Source organism: Borostomias antarcticus (assembly GCF_949987555.1).
Source record: "Borostomias antarcticus genome assembly, chromosome: 14".
Taxonomy (NCBI): domain Eukaryota; kingdom Metazoa; phylum Chordata; class Actinopteri; order Stomiiformes; family Stomiidae; genus Borostomias; species Borostomias antarcticus.
Window position 1 is genome coordinate 20,219,956 of NC_140247.1, and position 18,412 is coordinate 20,238,367.

An 18,412-nucleotide genomic window follows, 5' to 3' on the forward strand; every position below is an offset into this window, starting at 1 on the left:
TCATGTGAAGAAGCTGATGAGGGGCTGGAGGAACAGTCCCAGGGTTCCGAGCACACACACCGTCACGAAGACCCACAGGAAGATCCTATCAATCACCATGGCTACGTACTTCCAATCGTCCTCCACCTGAGAGAGAGAGGGAGGGAGAGAGAGACAGAACGCGAGGGAGAGAACACAAGAGAGAGTTAAACGGAGGGAGAACAAGAGAGGTAAAGAAAAGAGTGACACGGTCAGCCGCGGGAAAGGAGGGGAGAGATGGAGCAAAGCAGACGAAAAACAAAATACAGTAGCCTGCAGAAAATAACGTGTGCATATGCAAAACAGTCTGTCCTTCCCTCTCCCTCTCTCCCTCCCTCCCTCCCTCTCTCTCTCTCCCCCTCTCTCTCTGACAGAGTTATTGTGTAAACCCATGACTGACCTTTCCTTAATGGCATCTGAAGAAGCCGTGAGGCGATTTTGAGCCACAATATAAACCCATCACATCCACTACACATCACTGTTATACAATCTGTGACTGTATTACTAATAAATTATAATATATACTAACATATTATAATATACTAAATACTATTAATATGGTAAAATATGCTAACCACACAGGTGTGTTTAAACACTCAGTAAAACAGTGAAAGAGAAGTGAGAGAGGGAGTGAACGAGAGAATGAAAGAGAGAGTGAACGAGAGTGAAAGAGAGAGAGAGTGAGAGAGAGAGTGAACGAGAGTGAAAGAGAGAGAGAGAGAGTGAATGAGAGTGAAAGAGAGAGAGAGTGAGAGAGAGAGTGAACGAGAGTGAAAGAGAGAGAGAGTGAGAGAGAGTGAACGAGAGTGAAAGAGAGAGAGTAATATACAGGAAGGAATATTCACGTCCCCTTTGTGCCAGGCCCTTGGTTTTGGGTTAAGTGTGTGTGTGTGTGTGTGTGTGTGTGTGTGTGTGTGTGTGTGTGTGTGTGTGTGCGTGCGTGCGTGTGTGTGTGTGTGCGTGCGTGTGTCTGCTTTTTGTTTTTGAAGCTCTAAATGGACTGGCTTCTCTGTCCCTGGCTGAACTCTTGCATCGCCACAGCCCTGCCAGAGCCTTAAGGTCGGCTGACCAGCTGCTACTGAACACGCCCAAGACCAGGCTAAAGACCCGCGGGGTCTGGAGCTGCTACTGGACACGCCCAAGACCAGGCTAAAGACCCGCGGGGTCTGGAGCTGCTACTGGACACGCCCAAGACCAGGCTAAAGACCAGAGGGGTCTGGAGCTGCTACTGGACACGCCCAAGACCAGGCTAAAGACCCAAGGGGTCTGGAGCTGCTACTGGACACGCCCAAGACCAGGCTACAGACCAGAGGTGACCGGGCCTTTGTGGCGGCTGCCCCTCGGCTCTGGAACAACTCGCCCCTCCACATCAGATCCTCCCAGACCCCAGATGTTTTAAAATTTTTATTGAAGACCCACTTTTTCTCCCTGGCCTTCAGTTCTAGTTGAGCATGACTCCCAGGCTAGTGTGTATTGTTGTATTTAAGGGTGTTGTTGTGTTTGTGTGTATGGTTGTGTTCAGTAGTATTATTGTGATTTATTTCAACTACCCTTACAGCACGTCGACCACAGTTATTTTCAAATGTGCTCTATAAATAAAGTTTGAGTTGAGTTGAGTTGAGTTGGGTTGAGTCTGTGTGTGTGTGTGTGTGTGTGTGTGTGTGTGTGTGTGTGTGTGTGTATACAGGACTGTACAGTACATGCATGTGTGTGTGTCTTCCTGAAGCGTTCGGGCAGATGTGGCGCCCGGGTTCAGTAATGCCACAGTGTGCTGAGGGATACGGCCGTTGCGTCATTAACACACAGGATCCTCACTGCGTCATTAACACACAGGGTCCTTACCGAGAAGAGCCTGAGCATCAACAACAAACGTATCAGGCGCCTGCAGAGAGAGAGAGACCGCCTGCAGAGAGAGAGAGACCGCCGCGCTAAAGCTCACAAACAGCTTTACACTCCCATTATAGCCCCTCTGAAAAAGGTTTAACCACAGTTTAGAGCAAACCAGGTAGAGACCAGGGAAGCAGACTGAAATATGTGTGTGTGTGAGTGTGTGTGTGTGCGTGCGTGTGTCTGAGCGCGTATGTTCTCTGCGCCTGCATGTATGCACGTGTACGTACGTTCTTGTGTGTGTGTGTGTGTGTGCGTGTGTGTGCGCGTGTTCTCTGTGCCCGCACGCACATGTGTGTACATTACAGTACATTCTTGTTTGCGTGTGCATGCTTGTGTCATTTTAAGACTGCTTGGCTCAGCACATTTTGGTGGCTATTCTATTTCTCAAAAGTCCAATAAGAGTTTATAGCATCTATCACTGTCACAGGAGCCCCAGGATAGTGATATCAGAGAGGAGGGGAGATACCTCTTCTCTGGCCTGGTATCCTCAGTACCTCAGCGTTCAGGCACTCAGCTAGGCTTGAGAGAGACACTCAACTCAGCTGTGGGGAGCAGTCAGCCCCTTCTGTGCCTGCTAAAAAGCAGGCAGTCAAGTCATGGCCAAAAAGAAGAACTCCATCTGCTAAATGTTAATGAGGGAAGCTACAGACATGGCCCGTCACTCCGAGGCCCCTGCGGTCGATCGACACGGTCACGGCTCTTCTCTGTCCTGACCCCACGGTCACAGCTCTTCTCTGTCCTGACCCCACGGTCACGGCTCTTCTCTGTCCTGACCCCACGGTCACGGCTCTTCTCTGTCCTGACCCCACGCTCACGGCTCTTCTCTGTCCTGACCCCACGGTCACGGCTCTTCTCTGTCCTGACCCCACGGTCACGGCTCTTCTCTGTCCTGACCCCACGGTCACGGCTCTTCTCTGTCCTGGCCCCGCAGTGGTGGAACGAACTGCCCACTGACGTCAGGACAGCAGAGTCACTGCCCATCTTTCACCACAGGCTCAAAACTCACCTCTTCAAGAAGTACTACCACGATCCTTACTCTTAAGCTAAGTTTGCTACTCTTGCACTCTGGCTTTTGTCACTATTAGAAAGGAGATGCAGTTCTGGTGAGTAGTGCTACACTGACTTCCTATGTTAAATGCAATTATGTACGTCCCTTTGCATAAAAGCGTCTGGTAAATGACTATAATGTAATAAAATGTCATGTAATGTTCCTAACACCCACCCAACCCCCCTGGACACAAAAGAAGCAGCAAAAGAAACGGTTCTCTACCTCCTTGGCCTTGTTGCGTGTCCTCATGTTCTCTGCGATGTACTTGACACTCTCGATGGCCTGCTTGATCTCGGGGGACACCACGGAGAACGCCAGCACGGCGTTGACGGTCGGCGGCGTGCCGAGCGCCCGGGGCAGCTTGGGAAGCTCCGCCTCCGGCGGCGGCGGCGCTGTGGCGGGCGAGGGAGGGGCCACGGGAGCGGTCGGGGGCGGGGCGCGCGGTGGCGGGCTGGGGATGGGCACTTCCTTCCCCCGGTAGGGGCGTTTCCTGTTCATCTCCCCGTACTCCACGCAGTTCACGGCCCCGCCCCCTCCGACGGATGCCGCTCCGCCGTCCGGCTGATGCTGACACCCCACTCCTCCTCCTCCAACGCTGTTCTTCCTCCTCTTTACTCCTCCCCCGTCTCCTCCTCCTCCTCCTCCTCCTCCACCGCAGCCGCCTCCCACTCTCGTCAGACTCCCCCCACCCCCGGCGTTGCCCCCCCCCGCGCCGGAGGAGCATCCCTGGTCGATGGGCCTCCTCATCAGAAGCACCCGGGGCAGGGTCTCCAGGAACACGGAGCGCACCCAGCCGGGCATGGTGTGGGTCATGGGCGTGCGGTAGTGCACGTTGAGCACGAACACGGTGATGACGATGCTGAGGGTGACGAAGATCATGGTGAAGAGCAGGTACTCCCCGATGAGCGGGATGACCAGCGAGGTGGACGGGATGGTCTCGGTGATGACGAGGAGGAAGACGGTGAGCGAGAGAAGGACGGAGATGCAGAGCGTGACCTTCTCGCCGCAGTCAGACGGCAGGTAGAAGACCAGCACGGTGAGGAAGGAGATGAGCAGGCAGGGGATGATGAGGTTGACGGTGTAGAAGAGCGGAAGGCGCCGGATGTAGAAGGAGTAGGTGATGTCGGGGTAGATCTCCTCGCAGCAGTTGTACTTGATGTCGTGCTTGTAGCCCGGCGCGTCGATGATTTCCCACTCGCCGCTCTCCCAGAAGTCCTTGAGGTTGACCTTTGACCCGATGAGGACCAGGTCGATCTTGGCCTTGTCGTAGGTCCAGGAGCCGAACTTCATGGAGCAGTTCTGGTAGTCGAAGGGGAAGTAGGTGATGTCCATGGGGCAGGAGGACTTGAAGATGGCCGGGGGGACCCAGGTGATGGTGCCGTCGAACTTCAGCAGGGCCTTGGTCTTGTCCTCCACCAGGAAGTCGCCCACAGCACTGGAAAATATGTACGGTAGAAGCTCAGAGATTCGAACCTCAGATATCCGAAAGGTCTGGTCAACTGAACGGGTGTCGAAACCGGAAGAAGACATCAAATTGAACATTTTACTGTAACGTGAGCTTTAAAGTGACCTTTTATTTTGAAATTCATTAAAAGAAAGCTACCAGACATGAGTTTTGTGAGGCTAGGTTCTCTTAGCCACTGTTTTAAAGAAACTTGTGATTTGACTACAGTAGTACTGTAGTAGTTGGTGATTTTAATTCCTTTCCGATTGTTATAGAGGGTAATTATTGTTTTTTTTTCTCAATGTAAACAAAATAAATAAAGTTGGCGTATTTTGACGTCACTTTCATGTTACGAACATTTCAGAGATTTGAACGACCCGCATTCCAGATGGGTTTGTATCTCTGAGGTTCTACTGCAGCAGTTAGCTCAACATTAGCATCGAAGGCTAACAATGATCGCCGTAGCATTTTTAGCTTTAAAGGCTAAAACACAGCAGGGGAATCACCTTGGGCTCTGCAGACAGACCACATGATGTGATGCAATTAACATAGCATTAAACGTTGCTGGTTTAGGACACTTTCAGTTTCATCATTACACATGTAGACGTTTACGACGGGCTCACTTGTTGTAGAGAACAATGTCGGGCCTCCAGATCTTATTGGAGGGAACCCGTATGAACTCGATGCCATCATATTCAATGGGAGCCCATTTCAGCTTGTAGTCGTTCCAGATCTGTAGGAACATAACGGAGAGAAGAGGAAAGGTCAGGATTACACACGGTTCCTAAACCGTATCTACAGACGCTCGCTAACACGGTCAACAAGCTATCCTGTTAGGTTATGGCATCTTTACACAAAGTTACAACTTAACTGTACTGTAACAGCAGGGTCACTACAAAGCGCATTGTGTTGCCTCTGTGTATGAAATGCGCTATATAAATAAAGTTTGATTTGATTACTGTATATTCATAATGAGGTGTGTTAAGTAAACGTACATGTCTCAGCCATAGGTTGGTCTCCATGATCTGATTAACCTCGTCCTGGGAGAAGGAGAGGATTGAACACGTGACTGAACACAGTAGATGTCATTAAGTCAACCATGGTTGCACACATGATGCAATGCCGTGATGCAACGTTATTTCAGTTATATTACTGGTGTACGGTAAGTTGTTGTTGTTGTTAAGTTGTTATTGTTCTGAAGCAGGATCTAACAGGGGAGTCTTACCACTTTGACCAGCTGGGACATGGAGACCTCAAACTCCACAGTGACGGCATCAGAAACATTCTCCACCGGCCGGATGAACTGGTTATACCTCAGAAACAGCTTCCGGAACAGCCGGTCCTCCCCTTTCGATGGTAGACAGTCTGGGGGAAGAGGGGAGAGAAAGAGAGAGAGAGAGAGAGAGAGAGAGAGAGGGAGAGAGAGAGAGAGAGAGAGAGAGAGGGAGGGAGAGGGAGAGAGAGAGAGAGAGGGAGAGAGAGAGGGAGAGGGAGAGGGAGAGGGAGAGGGAGAGGGAGAGGGAGAGGGAGAGAGAGAGAGAGAGAGAGAGAGAGAGAGAGAGAAAGAGGGAGAGGCAGAGGGAGAGAGAGAGAGAGAGAGAGAGAGAGAGAGAGAGAGCAAGATTATCACAAAGTTTGAGCTTTGGCCGTCTTGGCACAGCTAAGTGCTGTACAGTATGGATATACCACTCCACCAAGAGCCTTTCATCACTTTGTCCATATGAACGTTTTAATCAGCATCTCTGTGCTTGAGGTGCAGAGAGAGGCTGTGGAGGGTCATCGGTGTGATGTCACACATTTCAGCCTTGTGTACCGGGGAAGGCATGTGGAAGCTTTTAGCAAATCTCTCCAGCCCAGATGGGTTCAGACAGATAGGAACACACTGTCCTTGCCCTGGTGTTTGTGTGTGTGTGTGTCTGTGTGTGTGTGTGTGTGTGTGTGTGTGTGTACTGTATGTGTGTGTGTAACAAGGTTTTCCTGGTGCACCTGCACCAACACCGAAGCAGGGTTGAAGGTCATTCCGTGTGAAAACCTCCCACGCCGGTGGCTGGATTACCAGGGGGACGACGCACGGAAACCACGGAAACCACGGCCGTCCGAGCAGAACATCTGCCCCCACCCAATCCTCCACCGCCGCCTGGACAACGGCTTTTAAGGACACGAGTCTTGTATGTCCTCTCCATCACATCCTTTCCATATCTCTCTCTGTCCTATCATCTCCTTCCATCTCTCTCTCTCTCTCTCTCCTATCCTCTCCTTCCATCTCTCCTTCTCTCTCCTTCCATCTGTCTCTCTCTCTCCTACCCTCTCCTTCCATCTCTCTCTCTCTCTCTCTCTCCTATCCTCTCCTTCCATCTCTCCTTCTCTCTCCTTCCATCTGTCTCTCTCTCTCCTACCCTCTCCTTCCATCTCTCTCTCTCTCTCCTACTCTCTCCTTCCATCTCTCCTACTCCCTCCTTCCATCTCTCTCTCTCTCTCTCTCTCTCTCTCTCCTTCCATCTCTCTCTCTCTCTCTCCCTCATTCTCTCTTCCGGTACATCAGACACAGAAGCCCGAGCATCTCTTGTTGTCGCTCACCGTCTGTCCCATCAGCCAGTCAATACTGTAGGTCAGTCAGTCTGTGAGCCAGTCAGCCAGCCAGCCAGTCATTCTATCAGTTAGTCAGCCTGTCTCCCAGTCAGTCAGCCAGACAGACAGCCAGTCAGCCAGACAGACAGCCAGTCAGTCAGTCAGTCAGTCAGTCAGTCAGTCAGTCAGTCAGTCAGTCAGTCAGTCAGACAGTCAGTCATTCTATCAGTCAGTCAGTCAGCCAGCTGGTGTAGCTCACCTCCCGAGAGCAGCTACTGGTGCCCCCCCCCACTTGCTCCAGCACGCATGCGGACATCGCGCAGACTGGCTATTCTCTACACTTGGGCTCACATTCTCTACGCTACGATCGGCTTGTTGGTGCCTGGAATATTGTGTGCAATATGGCTGAATTATTCATCAGATTTTGAGGATATAGAAGATGACTTAGAATATGATGGAAGCCGATGGTAGCGTAGAGAATGTGAGCCGCGAGTGTAGCCTACGGAAGGATAATAGCCAGTCGTGCGTGCTGGAGCAAGTGGGGAAGCTATATTTCGTTTCTAAAGACGTTTCTAAAGATCATATTACAGAGGCATGTGAAAACCACAACAAGCCCTCGCTCTATGTAAGCACGTTCCACCACGTTCCACCACTGCGGGCCCAGGACAGAGAAGAGCCGTGACCGTGACAATATTCATATATGCGCACACACACAGTACTAAAAGAGCCTCTTACGTAACACCCAGCATATGTGGCGTACGTGACCCCAGTCACACCCCTTCTGTGATTTGGCACTGCGATGGCGGACTGAGCCCCTCTCTACCATCAGGATGGTAGTCTCTCCAGAGAGACTCCAGACCCGTCTCTCTAAAGAACCCCTGGACTGCTCCTCTGCTGGTGTCCCCTCTCTGCTCAACAGTCTCTCACGGGGGGGGGCTCACTGGGGCGGCTGTAGCTCAGTTGGTAGAGAGGGTCGTTCAATGATCGAAGGGTCAGTGGTTTGAATCCCAGCTGCGACTGTCCACATGTCGAAGTGTCCTTGAGCAAGACACCTAACCCCAAATTGCTCCCAATGAGCAGGTTAGCACCTTGCATGGCAGCTACCGCCATTGGTGTGTGTGTGAATGGGTGAATGAGAGGCCATTGTAAAGCGCTTTGAGTGCCGCTAAGGTGGAAAAGCGCTATATAAGTGCAGTCCATTTACCATTTACCACCCAGTTTCCCTTCAGCTGTTGGTACATGTGTGTGTGAGATGAAAAAAGCATATCCCCGAGCCCTCCACCCAGCCCCTAACATCACGTATGTGTGTATCTAGCGCTGTGACAGCTGGTGTCGCTTGTCCTTATAGGAGGCGTTCAGTCAGTCAGTCAGTCAGTCAGTCAGTCAGTCAGTCAGTCAGTCAGTCAGTCAGTCAGTCATTCTATCAGTCAGCCTGCCCAGTCAGTCAGTCAGTCAGTCAGTCAGTCAGTCAGTCAGTCAGTCAGTCATTCTATCAGTCAGCCTGCCCAGTCAGTCAGTCAGTCAGTCAGTCAGTCAGTCAGTCAGTCAGTCAGTCATTCTATCAGTCAGCCTGCCCAGTCAGTCAGTCAGCCAGTCAGTCAGCCAGTCAGCCAGTCAGTCAGCCAGTCAGTCAGTCATTCTATAGGATACATTGTACATGACAATGACTGGCATGTACAGTCGGTTCACCTAGTCGGTTTTGGATAAAAGCATCTGCTAAATCACTAAAATGTAAATGTAATATGTAATGTAAATGTACAGGAGGATTAATAAGGTATTAGCTACCAACCTAAATGCTGGCCTGTGACACTGCAGAGAGGGGCTCAGTCCGCCATCTTTCAAACACAGCCAAGGTCAAAACTGACATATCTTAAAAGATTACACACCAGCTAACATGGTAGATGGTAATTGGCTTTTATCCATAGCACTACAATGGCCTCTTATTCACCCATTCACACACCCATTCACAAACCAATGGCAGTAGCTGCCATGCAAGGTGCCAGCCTGCTCATTGGGAGCAATTTGGGGTTCAGTGTCTTTGCCCAAGGACACTTCAACATGTGGACAGGAGGAGCCGGGATTCAAACCACCGACCCTAAGATCACTGAATGACCCGCTCTACCTCCTGAGCTACAGCCGTCCTGAGATGGTGGAGAACTCACACAGCTGCAGATTAAAAGATTGACTTCACTTCGCAATGACTGTAATGTAATGTAATGCTTTCAAACCTGGGTCAAACTCATCCAGAGTAGATGTCAAGAAAGATCACATATTTGGAATCAAACCTGGGTCAAACTCATCCAGAGTAGACGTCAAGAAAGATCACATATTTGGAATCATCTGAACGTGTTTGAGGTGAATTTGATTTATATTTCAGTGGGTGCACTTTGGGGACTGTTCCACTGTTCCACTCGTTGTTCATGCGTTAACTAAATGATGTTTGACAGTACTTACAGTTTTACCAAGGCCGCTGTCATACTTGTATATTCCTACCTTGAACATGCTTGGTACACATAGAACGTACATTGCTCACAGGTCACTTGACTTGGATTAAATATCACCTCAACACTAACTAAATTTCATCATAACATAATAGCCTACGTACACCAAATCTCACTCAGCCAAACTGCAATTATACAATTAGCCTATACTCTCTTATTTTCCCAGCTGAAACACTCAAGATTTCCTCAGGGATGATCTTGGTCTCAGAAAACTCTCTTGAAGTTGACACACTAAAGTTATCTCACTGGCCGAAGTTTCCTGAGGTCATTCTGGCGGCTCGAGGCGCTTCTTAACGCTTAATGAACAAGCCTCTCTCCAGAGGACTGCTGGGTAATTTCTGCCTCGGCTACCTGCCTTAAAACATGTGGTGCTGCTCCCTGATTCGCTGCGCTCTGAGAGCCTCGTTTAAAACCACTAATTGGGTTGGGGGGAAAGAGACCAATTATAATCTGCTAATTAATTGGACCTTTTGTTCACTGGGAAGAATAAAGTACAGAACTTCCCTTCTTCTGTTTTGCTTCAGTTGTACATTGTTAATGTACATCTGAAGGGTCTTCAACTCAGACGACATTAACCCCGCGTGACCCCTCACTCCCTCGACTCATTTACTTACTTAAATATGTTTGGTAAGAAAGTAAAGCTGTGTTGTGTAACCCAGTACTAGGGTACAGGGGTGTCTGTAGCTCAGTTGGTAGAGTGGGTCGTTCAATGATTGAAGGGTCAGCGGTTCGAATCCCAGCTCCGACTGTCACTTACTGTACTGTAGCAAATGCTTTTATCCAAAGCGACTTACAATAATTGCATTTAACGTACAAAAGGAAGTCAATGTACTACTACTAGCCAGAACTCACAAGTGCATCTCCTTTCTAAACTAGTGACTAAGAGCATAATCTAGTGATAAAGCCGGAGTGTAAGAGTTGCAAAATCTAAATATACAGTAATAGGAGGAAGGAGGATCGTGGAAGTATTTCTTGAAGAGGTGAGTTTTGAGCCTGTGGTGAAAGATGGGCAGCGACTGATGTCCTGACGTCAGTGGGCAGTTCGTTCCACCATTGCGGGGCCAGGACAGAGAAGAGCTGTGACCGTATTGATCGACCACAGGGACGTCGGAGTGACGGGCTTGACCGTGGTCTGGGTGTACTCTAATGTGGCCGAGTTTACGAGAGAGTGAGAGCTGGAGTTGTTAGCCCTATACTGTAGACATTCATACGTCGGAGAACGCTGCCATTAACTTTGTGTCAGACGCTGCTTTTCAGCGAGCAAATCCACCGACGATTTAAACGCGCTCCCTTCTGCGCTGACGTGGCCCTGAGCTACGCAGAGCCGAGACACCCGCGGTCGAGGGCCCTTTGATCACACTCGTGCCTGACATGATCGGGGGTGAGGCGCGGGGATGCGTGTCGGCCCGCTCCGACGGAGCTAATTACATCGCGCAATAATCTGCGAGGCCGTGATTGGTCTGCCAGACTGCATGTGTGGCAGACAGAGAGTGATAGAGGGAGGAGAGGAAAGAAGACAGAGAGAGACAGAGAGAGAGAGATACTGTAGCAAGAGAGAGTGGGAGAGAAGACGGGAGAGATGGCGTGTCTCGGCTCTCCAGGGTCCAAGCTGTCTATGACTTGCTTTATAATTCACAAGAGGACTGAGTGTGATTAGTGTGTAACCATGTGTGATCATCCAATCAGGCGTACAGCATGACCGTCTGTGTATATGTGTCCCTCATATGTTCTCCCTTGTCACTGTAATGTACATAAAGCACATTAGGCTACCTGGGGTTATCAAAAGTTCATGTCTACTCTAAAACAACAACCACAACAACAAAATTATTCCCTGTGATTTAAATTGCCCCGTCACTGAACCTCACACACTTACACTCTCCCACACCAGGGACAAACACACACACACTACGGTACACACACACACACACACACACACACACACACTCACTCACACCTCACATAATTCCATGGGATACTTCCTGACACCGAACTGCAGTGCACAACAGAAAAAGCCCCCAGACTTCACGGTTGGTGTCAGAAGAATGAGGGCAGTGAGAACTGGACAGAGAGAGACAGGCTCACGCAGCCCAGAGAGAGAGGAGGCCACGCCCCCAGACAGAGAGAGACAGGCTCACGCAGCCCAGAGAGAGAGGAGGCCACGCCCCCAGACAGAGAGAGACAGGCTCACGTGGCCCAGACAGAGAGGAGGCCACGCCCCCAGACAGAGAGAGACAGGCTCACGCAGCCCAGAGAGAGAGGAGGCCACGCCCCCAGACAGAGAGAGACAGGCTCACGTGGCCCAGACAGAGAGGAGGCCACGCCCCCAGACAGAGAGAGACAGGCTCACGCAGCCCAGAGAGAGAGGAGGCCACGCCCCCAGACAGAGAGAGACAGGCTCACGTGGCCCAGACAGAGAGGAGGCCACGCCCCCAGACAGAGAGAGACAGGCTCACGCAGCCCAGAGAGAGAGGAGGCCACGCCCCCAGACAGAGAGAGACAGGCTCACGCAGCCCAGACAGAGAGGAGGCCACGCCCCTAGGCATGGCTGCTCAGCGCTGACCGTATCACCCAGGAAGTAACATTCAGACCATCTGACATCCCTGCCACTCATACTGCACTCTGAGGTGACAGAGCAACTTAATATATGAACGACGGTGAGTTACAGTGAATCAACAGCGAATGTTGACGTTGTCTAGTGGATCAATCAGTGATGCTCCTTGTAAACGTCACTGTCCGTCACCGTTATGGTTAGATTAAGGTCAGCGATGAAGTAAAGGGGCGGGACTAGCAATTCTTAAAATGTCAAAATGTGCCATTTCTCATAGATCACAATTTAATGTTCATCCATAAACTTCAGCAGAGTGGATGGAGTGATTAAGAGAGAGAGGGATGGAGAGGAGGAAGGAGAGATGGATGCGGATGGTGCATAATGCATGCTGTGTGAGCAGTTAGCAAGCCCGGAGTGGCTGAAGTAGACAAATGTGCCCTACTGACAACACAGCATCTTCTACAAGACGATAGCTAAAGCCCCCCAGACTGCTTCTTTCTATGGAGGGCAGACCCAGGTGAAAAATACTGTTTATAACATTGTAATGACTTCTTTGCTCGATTGTTCTTGTCTAGCACGGTGGAGCCAATGGTATCTTCCAAAAAGTGCTTGGTTGCAAAACGAGATATATCCATTTTGTGAAATGTTAGTTGTTTGGCATCACTGTTTAAGATATAGCATTTTGCAAACAAACACATTTTAAGGTACCGTACAACAAAAATGTATGAATAATCTAAAAAAAAGGTACCTATTAGCAGTGGTGAAGTGGCAGGTATACGGAGTAGACCCACTTCTTTATCCATGGACCCACAGTATACCCACTTATTTAAACACCATTAATGTAAAAACTTTTAAGAGGGATTCAAATAGAGTATTTTAAAGCAGGCCTGGTGGAGGTCTCTGGGTCTCCTTCCCTCCATCCTCAATCCCTCCATCCTCAATCCCTTCATCCTCCCTCCCTCCATCCCTTCATCCCTCTATCCTCTATCCCTCCATCCTCTATCCCTCCATCCTCAATCCCTTAATCCCTCCATCCTCAATCCCTTCATCCTCCCTCCCTCCATCCCTCCATCTCTTCATCCCTCTATCCTCTATCCCTACATCCCTTCATCCCTCCATCCTCTATCCCTCCATCCCTCCAACCTCAATCCCTTCATCCCTCCATCCCTTAATCCCTCCATCCTCTATCCCTCCATCCTCTATCCCTTCATCCCTCCATCCCTTCATCCCTCCATCCCTTCATCCTCTATCCCTCCATCCCTCCATCCTCTATCCCTTCATCCTCTATCCTCCATCCTATATCCCTTCATCCTCTATCCTCCATCCTCCATCCCTTCATCCTACCTCCCTCCATCCTCCATCCCTCCATTCTCCATCGCTTCATTCCTTCATCCTCTATCCCTCCATCCTCTATCCCTTCATCCTCTATCCACCATCCCTCCATCCTCTATCCCTCCATCCTCTATCCCTCCATCCTCTATCCCTTCATCCTCCATCCCTTCATCCTCCCTCCGTACTCGGTCATGACTCACTCTGTCCAGCGCTCTGGGGGGGCAGGGGAGGAGGGGGGGGGGGGGGGGGGGGGGGGGTACAGGGGAGGTTTAAGCCAAGCGGTGAGGGGCCTGCATGGTGAGTCTGTGTGTGACTGTGCATGTCGACAAGCAGAGTTTATGTGCAATAATCATTGCGCAATAATCGTGTTAAGAGGATCCTCAAGCTACTTACACATGCATGCGCACGCACGCACACACACACGCATGTACAGTACGCACACACACACACGTGCACACACACACACACACACACACACACACAAATAAAGACACCATGAAAGCCTTGACAGGCTGCAGCACGACTGTGTGGTTGCTGGGAGAGTGACTAACAGTATGCTACTGTAGATACAGTACTATACACACATACTGTACAGCCGTGCCCTGAGACAACTATATTTGGGAATCATTTCAATGCCTGATCAGACTTCAACACTCGTTGGTTGTATCCTAACAGTGACTGTTGTCTGGGTCTCACTACTGTCTCCCTGTACCTCTAGAACCCTCCATCCAGCGCCAGTCACTGAAAACACCTCCCAATCCCAGGACTGCAGGATCAGCGATTCCTGTGTTCGTAGGAACAAATCACTCAATTGCGTGGAGAGACTCCCACAGTTTGACTGGATCCTGATACGGTCCAGCCAGACAGGCTCAGACAAAGCACACACACCTCTACCACCGGACTAAAGCAGGAGTGTGTGTGTGTGGAGGGGGGGGGACAGATGAACCCCAATCCACCCGTAGGGCTGAGAGCGAGGGATGGAGAGATAGAGAGATGAGGTTGAGGGGGGGGGGAGGTAGAGAGAACAGGTGTGAAAAGGGGTCAGCTATTTAACTGAAAAAAAGCTACAAAAAAAGCAAAAGGACATTCCTCTTGTTTAAACTACTGTATAAATTCAGTATATGCCTTCCACAACAGGAATACCGCTTTACAAATTATTAATCTCCACCTGGATTATCTGCACCAGATTAAGGATCTGAGGCCTACCTGGAGGCATTTCATGACGACACCCTCTCTGTCCAGCGCCCCGTTCACACCTGTTCAAGGACACTGCAGCCAAACATGTTTGTTTAGACTCTAGAGACCCCCCCCCCTCCACCCGCCTGCATCCCCCACCTCCCTGAGCTGGTAGAAAGACACTTCTCATCCCTGACAGAGGGAGGGGGGGGGCGTGGCGGGCGCTAGCGTGACAGTAACGCTCTTAGCACCAGATCCCCAGACGTGTTCTGCGGTGGTCCGAGGGGAACAGGAACAGAACAGAAGGTCTCAAGGAACCCTTGAGGGGGGGGTTGGGCTTTACAGGAAGTACCAGACAGATCTGACAGGGAGAGAGAAGCCCGGGGGCTGGAGCTGGCCCTGAGCACGGTCAGAGGCAGCAGCGGAACACTCTGAACACACAGTACACTGAACACAGAGAGCACTCTGAACCCTCTGAACACTCTGAACACTCTGAACACTCTGAACACTCTGAACACACAGTACACTGAACACAGAGAGCACTCTGAACCCTCTGAACACTCAGAACACAGAGAGCACTCTGAACCCTCTGAACACTCTGAACACTCAGAACACAGAAAGCACTCTGAACCCTCTGAACACTCAGAACACAGAGAACACAGAGAACACAGAGAACACAGAGAACACTCGGAACACTCTGAACCCTCTGAACACTCTGAACACTCTGAAGACTCTGAACACTCTGAACACACAGTACACTGAACACAGAGAGCACTCTGAACCCTCTGAACACTCAGAACACAGAGAGCACTCTGAACCCTCTGAACCCTCTGAACACTCTGAACACTCTGAACACTCAGAACACAGAGAGCACTCTGAACCCTCTGAACACTCTGAACCCTCTGAACCCTCTGAACACTCTGAACCCTCTGAACACTCTGAACCCTCTGAACACTCTGAACACTCTGAACACTCTGAACACTCTGAACACAGAGAGCACTCTGAACACTCAGAACACTCAGAACACAGAGAGCACTCTGAACCCTCTGAACACTCAGAACACAGAGAGCACTCTGAACACAGAGAACACTCGAACACTCTGAACACTCTGAACCCTCTGAACACTCTGAACACTCTGAACACTCAGAACACTGAACCCTCTGAACACTCTGAACACTCAGAACACTCTGAACACTCAGAACCCTCTGAACCCTCTGAACACTCAGAACACTCTGAACCCTCTGAACCCTCTGAACACTCAGAACACTCAGAACACTCTGAACCCTCTGAACACTCAGAACACTCAGAACACTCTGAACACTCTGAACACTCTGAACACTCAGAACACTCTGAACACTCTGAACCCTCTGAACACTCAAAACAGAGAACACTCGAACACTCAGAACACTCTGCAGCCAGAGAACACTCAGAACACAGAGAACACTCTGAACACTCGAACACTCAGAACACTCTGCAGACAGAGAACACTCAACACTCGGTGCAGAAGGGAACTGAATAGGGGAGTGAACATAGAGAAGAAAAAAGTAACCTCAGAGAGCCGAGTAGAGAGACCCCATCAGACCTGGACCTCAGAGGGCCGAGAAGAGAGACCCCCCATTAGGGTTGCACGGTATACCGGTACCAGTATAGTACCACGGTACTAGAGTTTTGAAAACGGTACTATACCAGCATTTAAAAACAAACGGTACTTTTATATATTTTTTCTATGCAGACAAATTGGTAAATTGGAGCCTGTCTCTTTAAGCACGGCGAGCTCAGCGAGTGTGACGTAGTTGCAGAGGCAGAGCCGCCTCCCCCTCCCACTCGCATGCGGAGGAGGAGAGACAGAAAGGAGAAGTCGCGTATTACACAGACAGAGCGGGTTGAAAAGACAATACAGAGAGATGGCAACTGAAGAAAAGCCCGTACTCTTGGAGAAAATGGGGGCCCGAAGTACGGTATGGAAGTATTTCGGGTTCAAACCCAACGATAAGGGCGAGCCACTGAACCCAGATGCACCGCAGTGCAAGCGCTGCTACAAAGTGTGCCTCGCTAAAGGAGGCAACACTTCGAACTTATCGAAACATTTGAAGGACAACCACGCGGACTTGTTCCGCGACTTCAATAAAGAAAGACAGGTGATAACTTTGTTCACCAGTTCACTGCACTGTCATGTCAATGAAAGAAGTACAGAGCCTCTCCCAGCCCCGTAGTAAACCTAATGCAGCCTACATACAGAGTTAAAACATGTCCATGGTTAATCAATGCAATTTAAAAAAAAATACAAAAATTCTTAAAATATTTAAATAAATTCCACAGACTAGAATATAACTTTAATATATTTTTATGTATTTTAATATTATTTAATGTTTCATATATATTATAAAGCATTAAGGCAATTAATTATATGAAACAATTATTATTATATTGAAACACACTTTTGTAAAACATTCCATTAGCCTACAATATCTAATCCTATCCTACAGGACTGTCTCAGAAAATTAGAATATTGTGATAAAGTTCTTTATTTTCTGTAATGCAATTTAAAAAAAACAAAAATGTCATATATTCTGGATTCATTACAAATCAACTGAAATATTGCAAGCCTTTTATTATTTTAATATTGCTGATTATAGCTTACAGTTTAAGATTAAGATTCCCAGAATATTCTAATTTTCTGAGATAGGATATTTGAGTTTTCTTAAGCTGTAAGCCATGATCAGCAATATTAAAATAATAAAAGGCTTGCAATATTTCAGTTGATTTGTAATGAATCCAGAATGTATGACATTTTTGTTTTTGTAATTGCATTACAGAAAATCACAATATTCTAATTTTCTGAGACAGTCCTGTAGATGATAGAATGAGCCTCAATTTATTTTTCTATTCCATTTAATGTCTTTCTTTTCCGTTTAATGTGGCCTATAGTTTCAAAACACAAACCTTTTGAACAATGAAACAAGTAAAATGAAGCAATGGCATACAAATTAAAATGACCATGTTAATTAAAATACTGTACCCCCTCCCTCCCCCAATTACAGAAGTCTAGTGCTGCCGGCTCAGAGAGGGTGACACCACCCACTCAGAAGCAACCTACTCTCCAAGATGTCTTTCAACAGCATATTAAGTACCCAAAGGACAGCAAAGATGCTAAAAGGCTCAACAGGGCAGTTGCAGAGTATATCTGTATGGATCAAGTGCCAATATATTCAGTAGAGAAAGCTGGGTTCAGAAACCTTGTACATAATTTGGACAAAAAGTATGACCTCCCGTCAAGGAATTTTTTCATGTATAATGAAATTCCCAAGATATATGACGAGACAAGGTCTATGATCAGTGCACAGCTAGCAGCAAAGCCTTTCTTTGCCTGCACTACAGACCTCTGGACGAGCAGAACTGCAAGTGCATACATGGCTGTAACACTCCAGTATATTACAGAAGCCTGGAAAATGGAGTCCTGGTGCCTAGGATGCTCTGCATTGCAGTCTGACCACACAGCTGAAAGTCTGAAGGAAGCCCTGGAAGATATTGTAACAGAGTCATGGGGGTTGGATATGACCAAAATGTCTGGTATCACAACAGATAATGCTTCTAATAACCGCAAGGCGTTTGCTGACTTCAGCTGGATACCCTGCTTTGGCCACAACCTGGATTTGGCTGTCAAGAAAGCCATAGCGACAGATCGCGTGGCTAGCTCTCTGTCCCGACTCCGGAAGACCATCTCTGCCTTCTCCAGGTCCAATAAGATGACAAGAATGCTGAAAGAGAAACAGGCCTCTTTAAAGCTACCACAGCATAAACTAATTCATGATGAGCCCACCCGCTGGGGTTCCACCTATGACATGGTGGAACGATTCTGTGAGCAGCAACAAGCCGTCTCTGCAGTT

General features: G+C 48.9%; 1 protein-coding gene across 1 annotated transcript in view; it reads right to left on the reverse strand.

Annotated features, from left to right (window-relative positions):
- LOC311317536 (neuronal acetylcholine receptor subunit alpha-3-like) overlaps positions 1-18,412 on the reverse strand; it is a gene marked incomplete at both ends in the record, with an annotated part of 22,740 nt that continues 4,328 nt past the window's right edge. The window contains 5 exons of the mRNA XM_084448610.1: positions 1-126; positions 3,179-4,391; positions 5,024-5,133; positions 5,396-5,440; positions 5,626-5,765. Coding sequence (XP_084304736.1) covers positions 1-126; positions 3,179-4,391; positions 5,024-5,133; positions 5,396-5,440; positions 5,626-5,765 — 1,634 coding nt within the window. The remainder of the gene's footprint in view (positions 127-3,178; positions 4,392-5,023; positions 5,134-5,395; positions 5,441-5,625; positions 5,766-18,412) is intronic.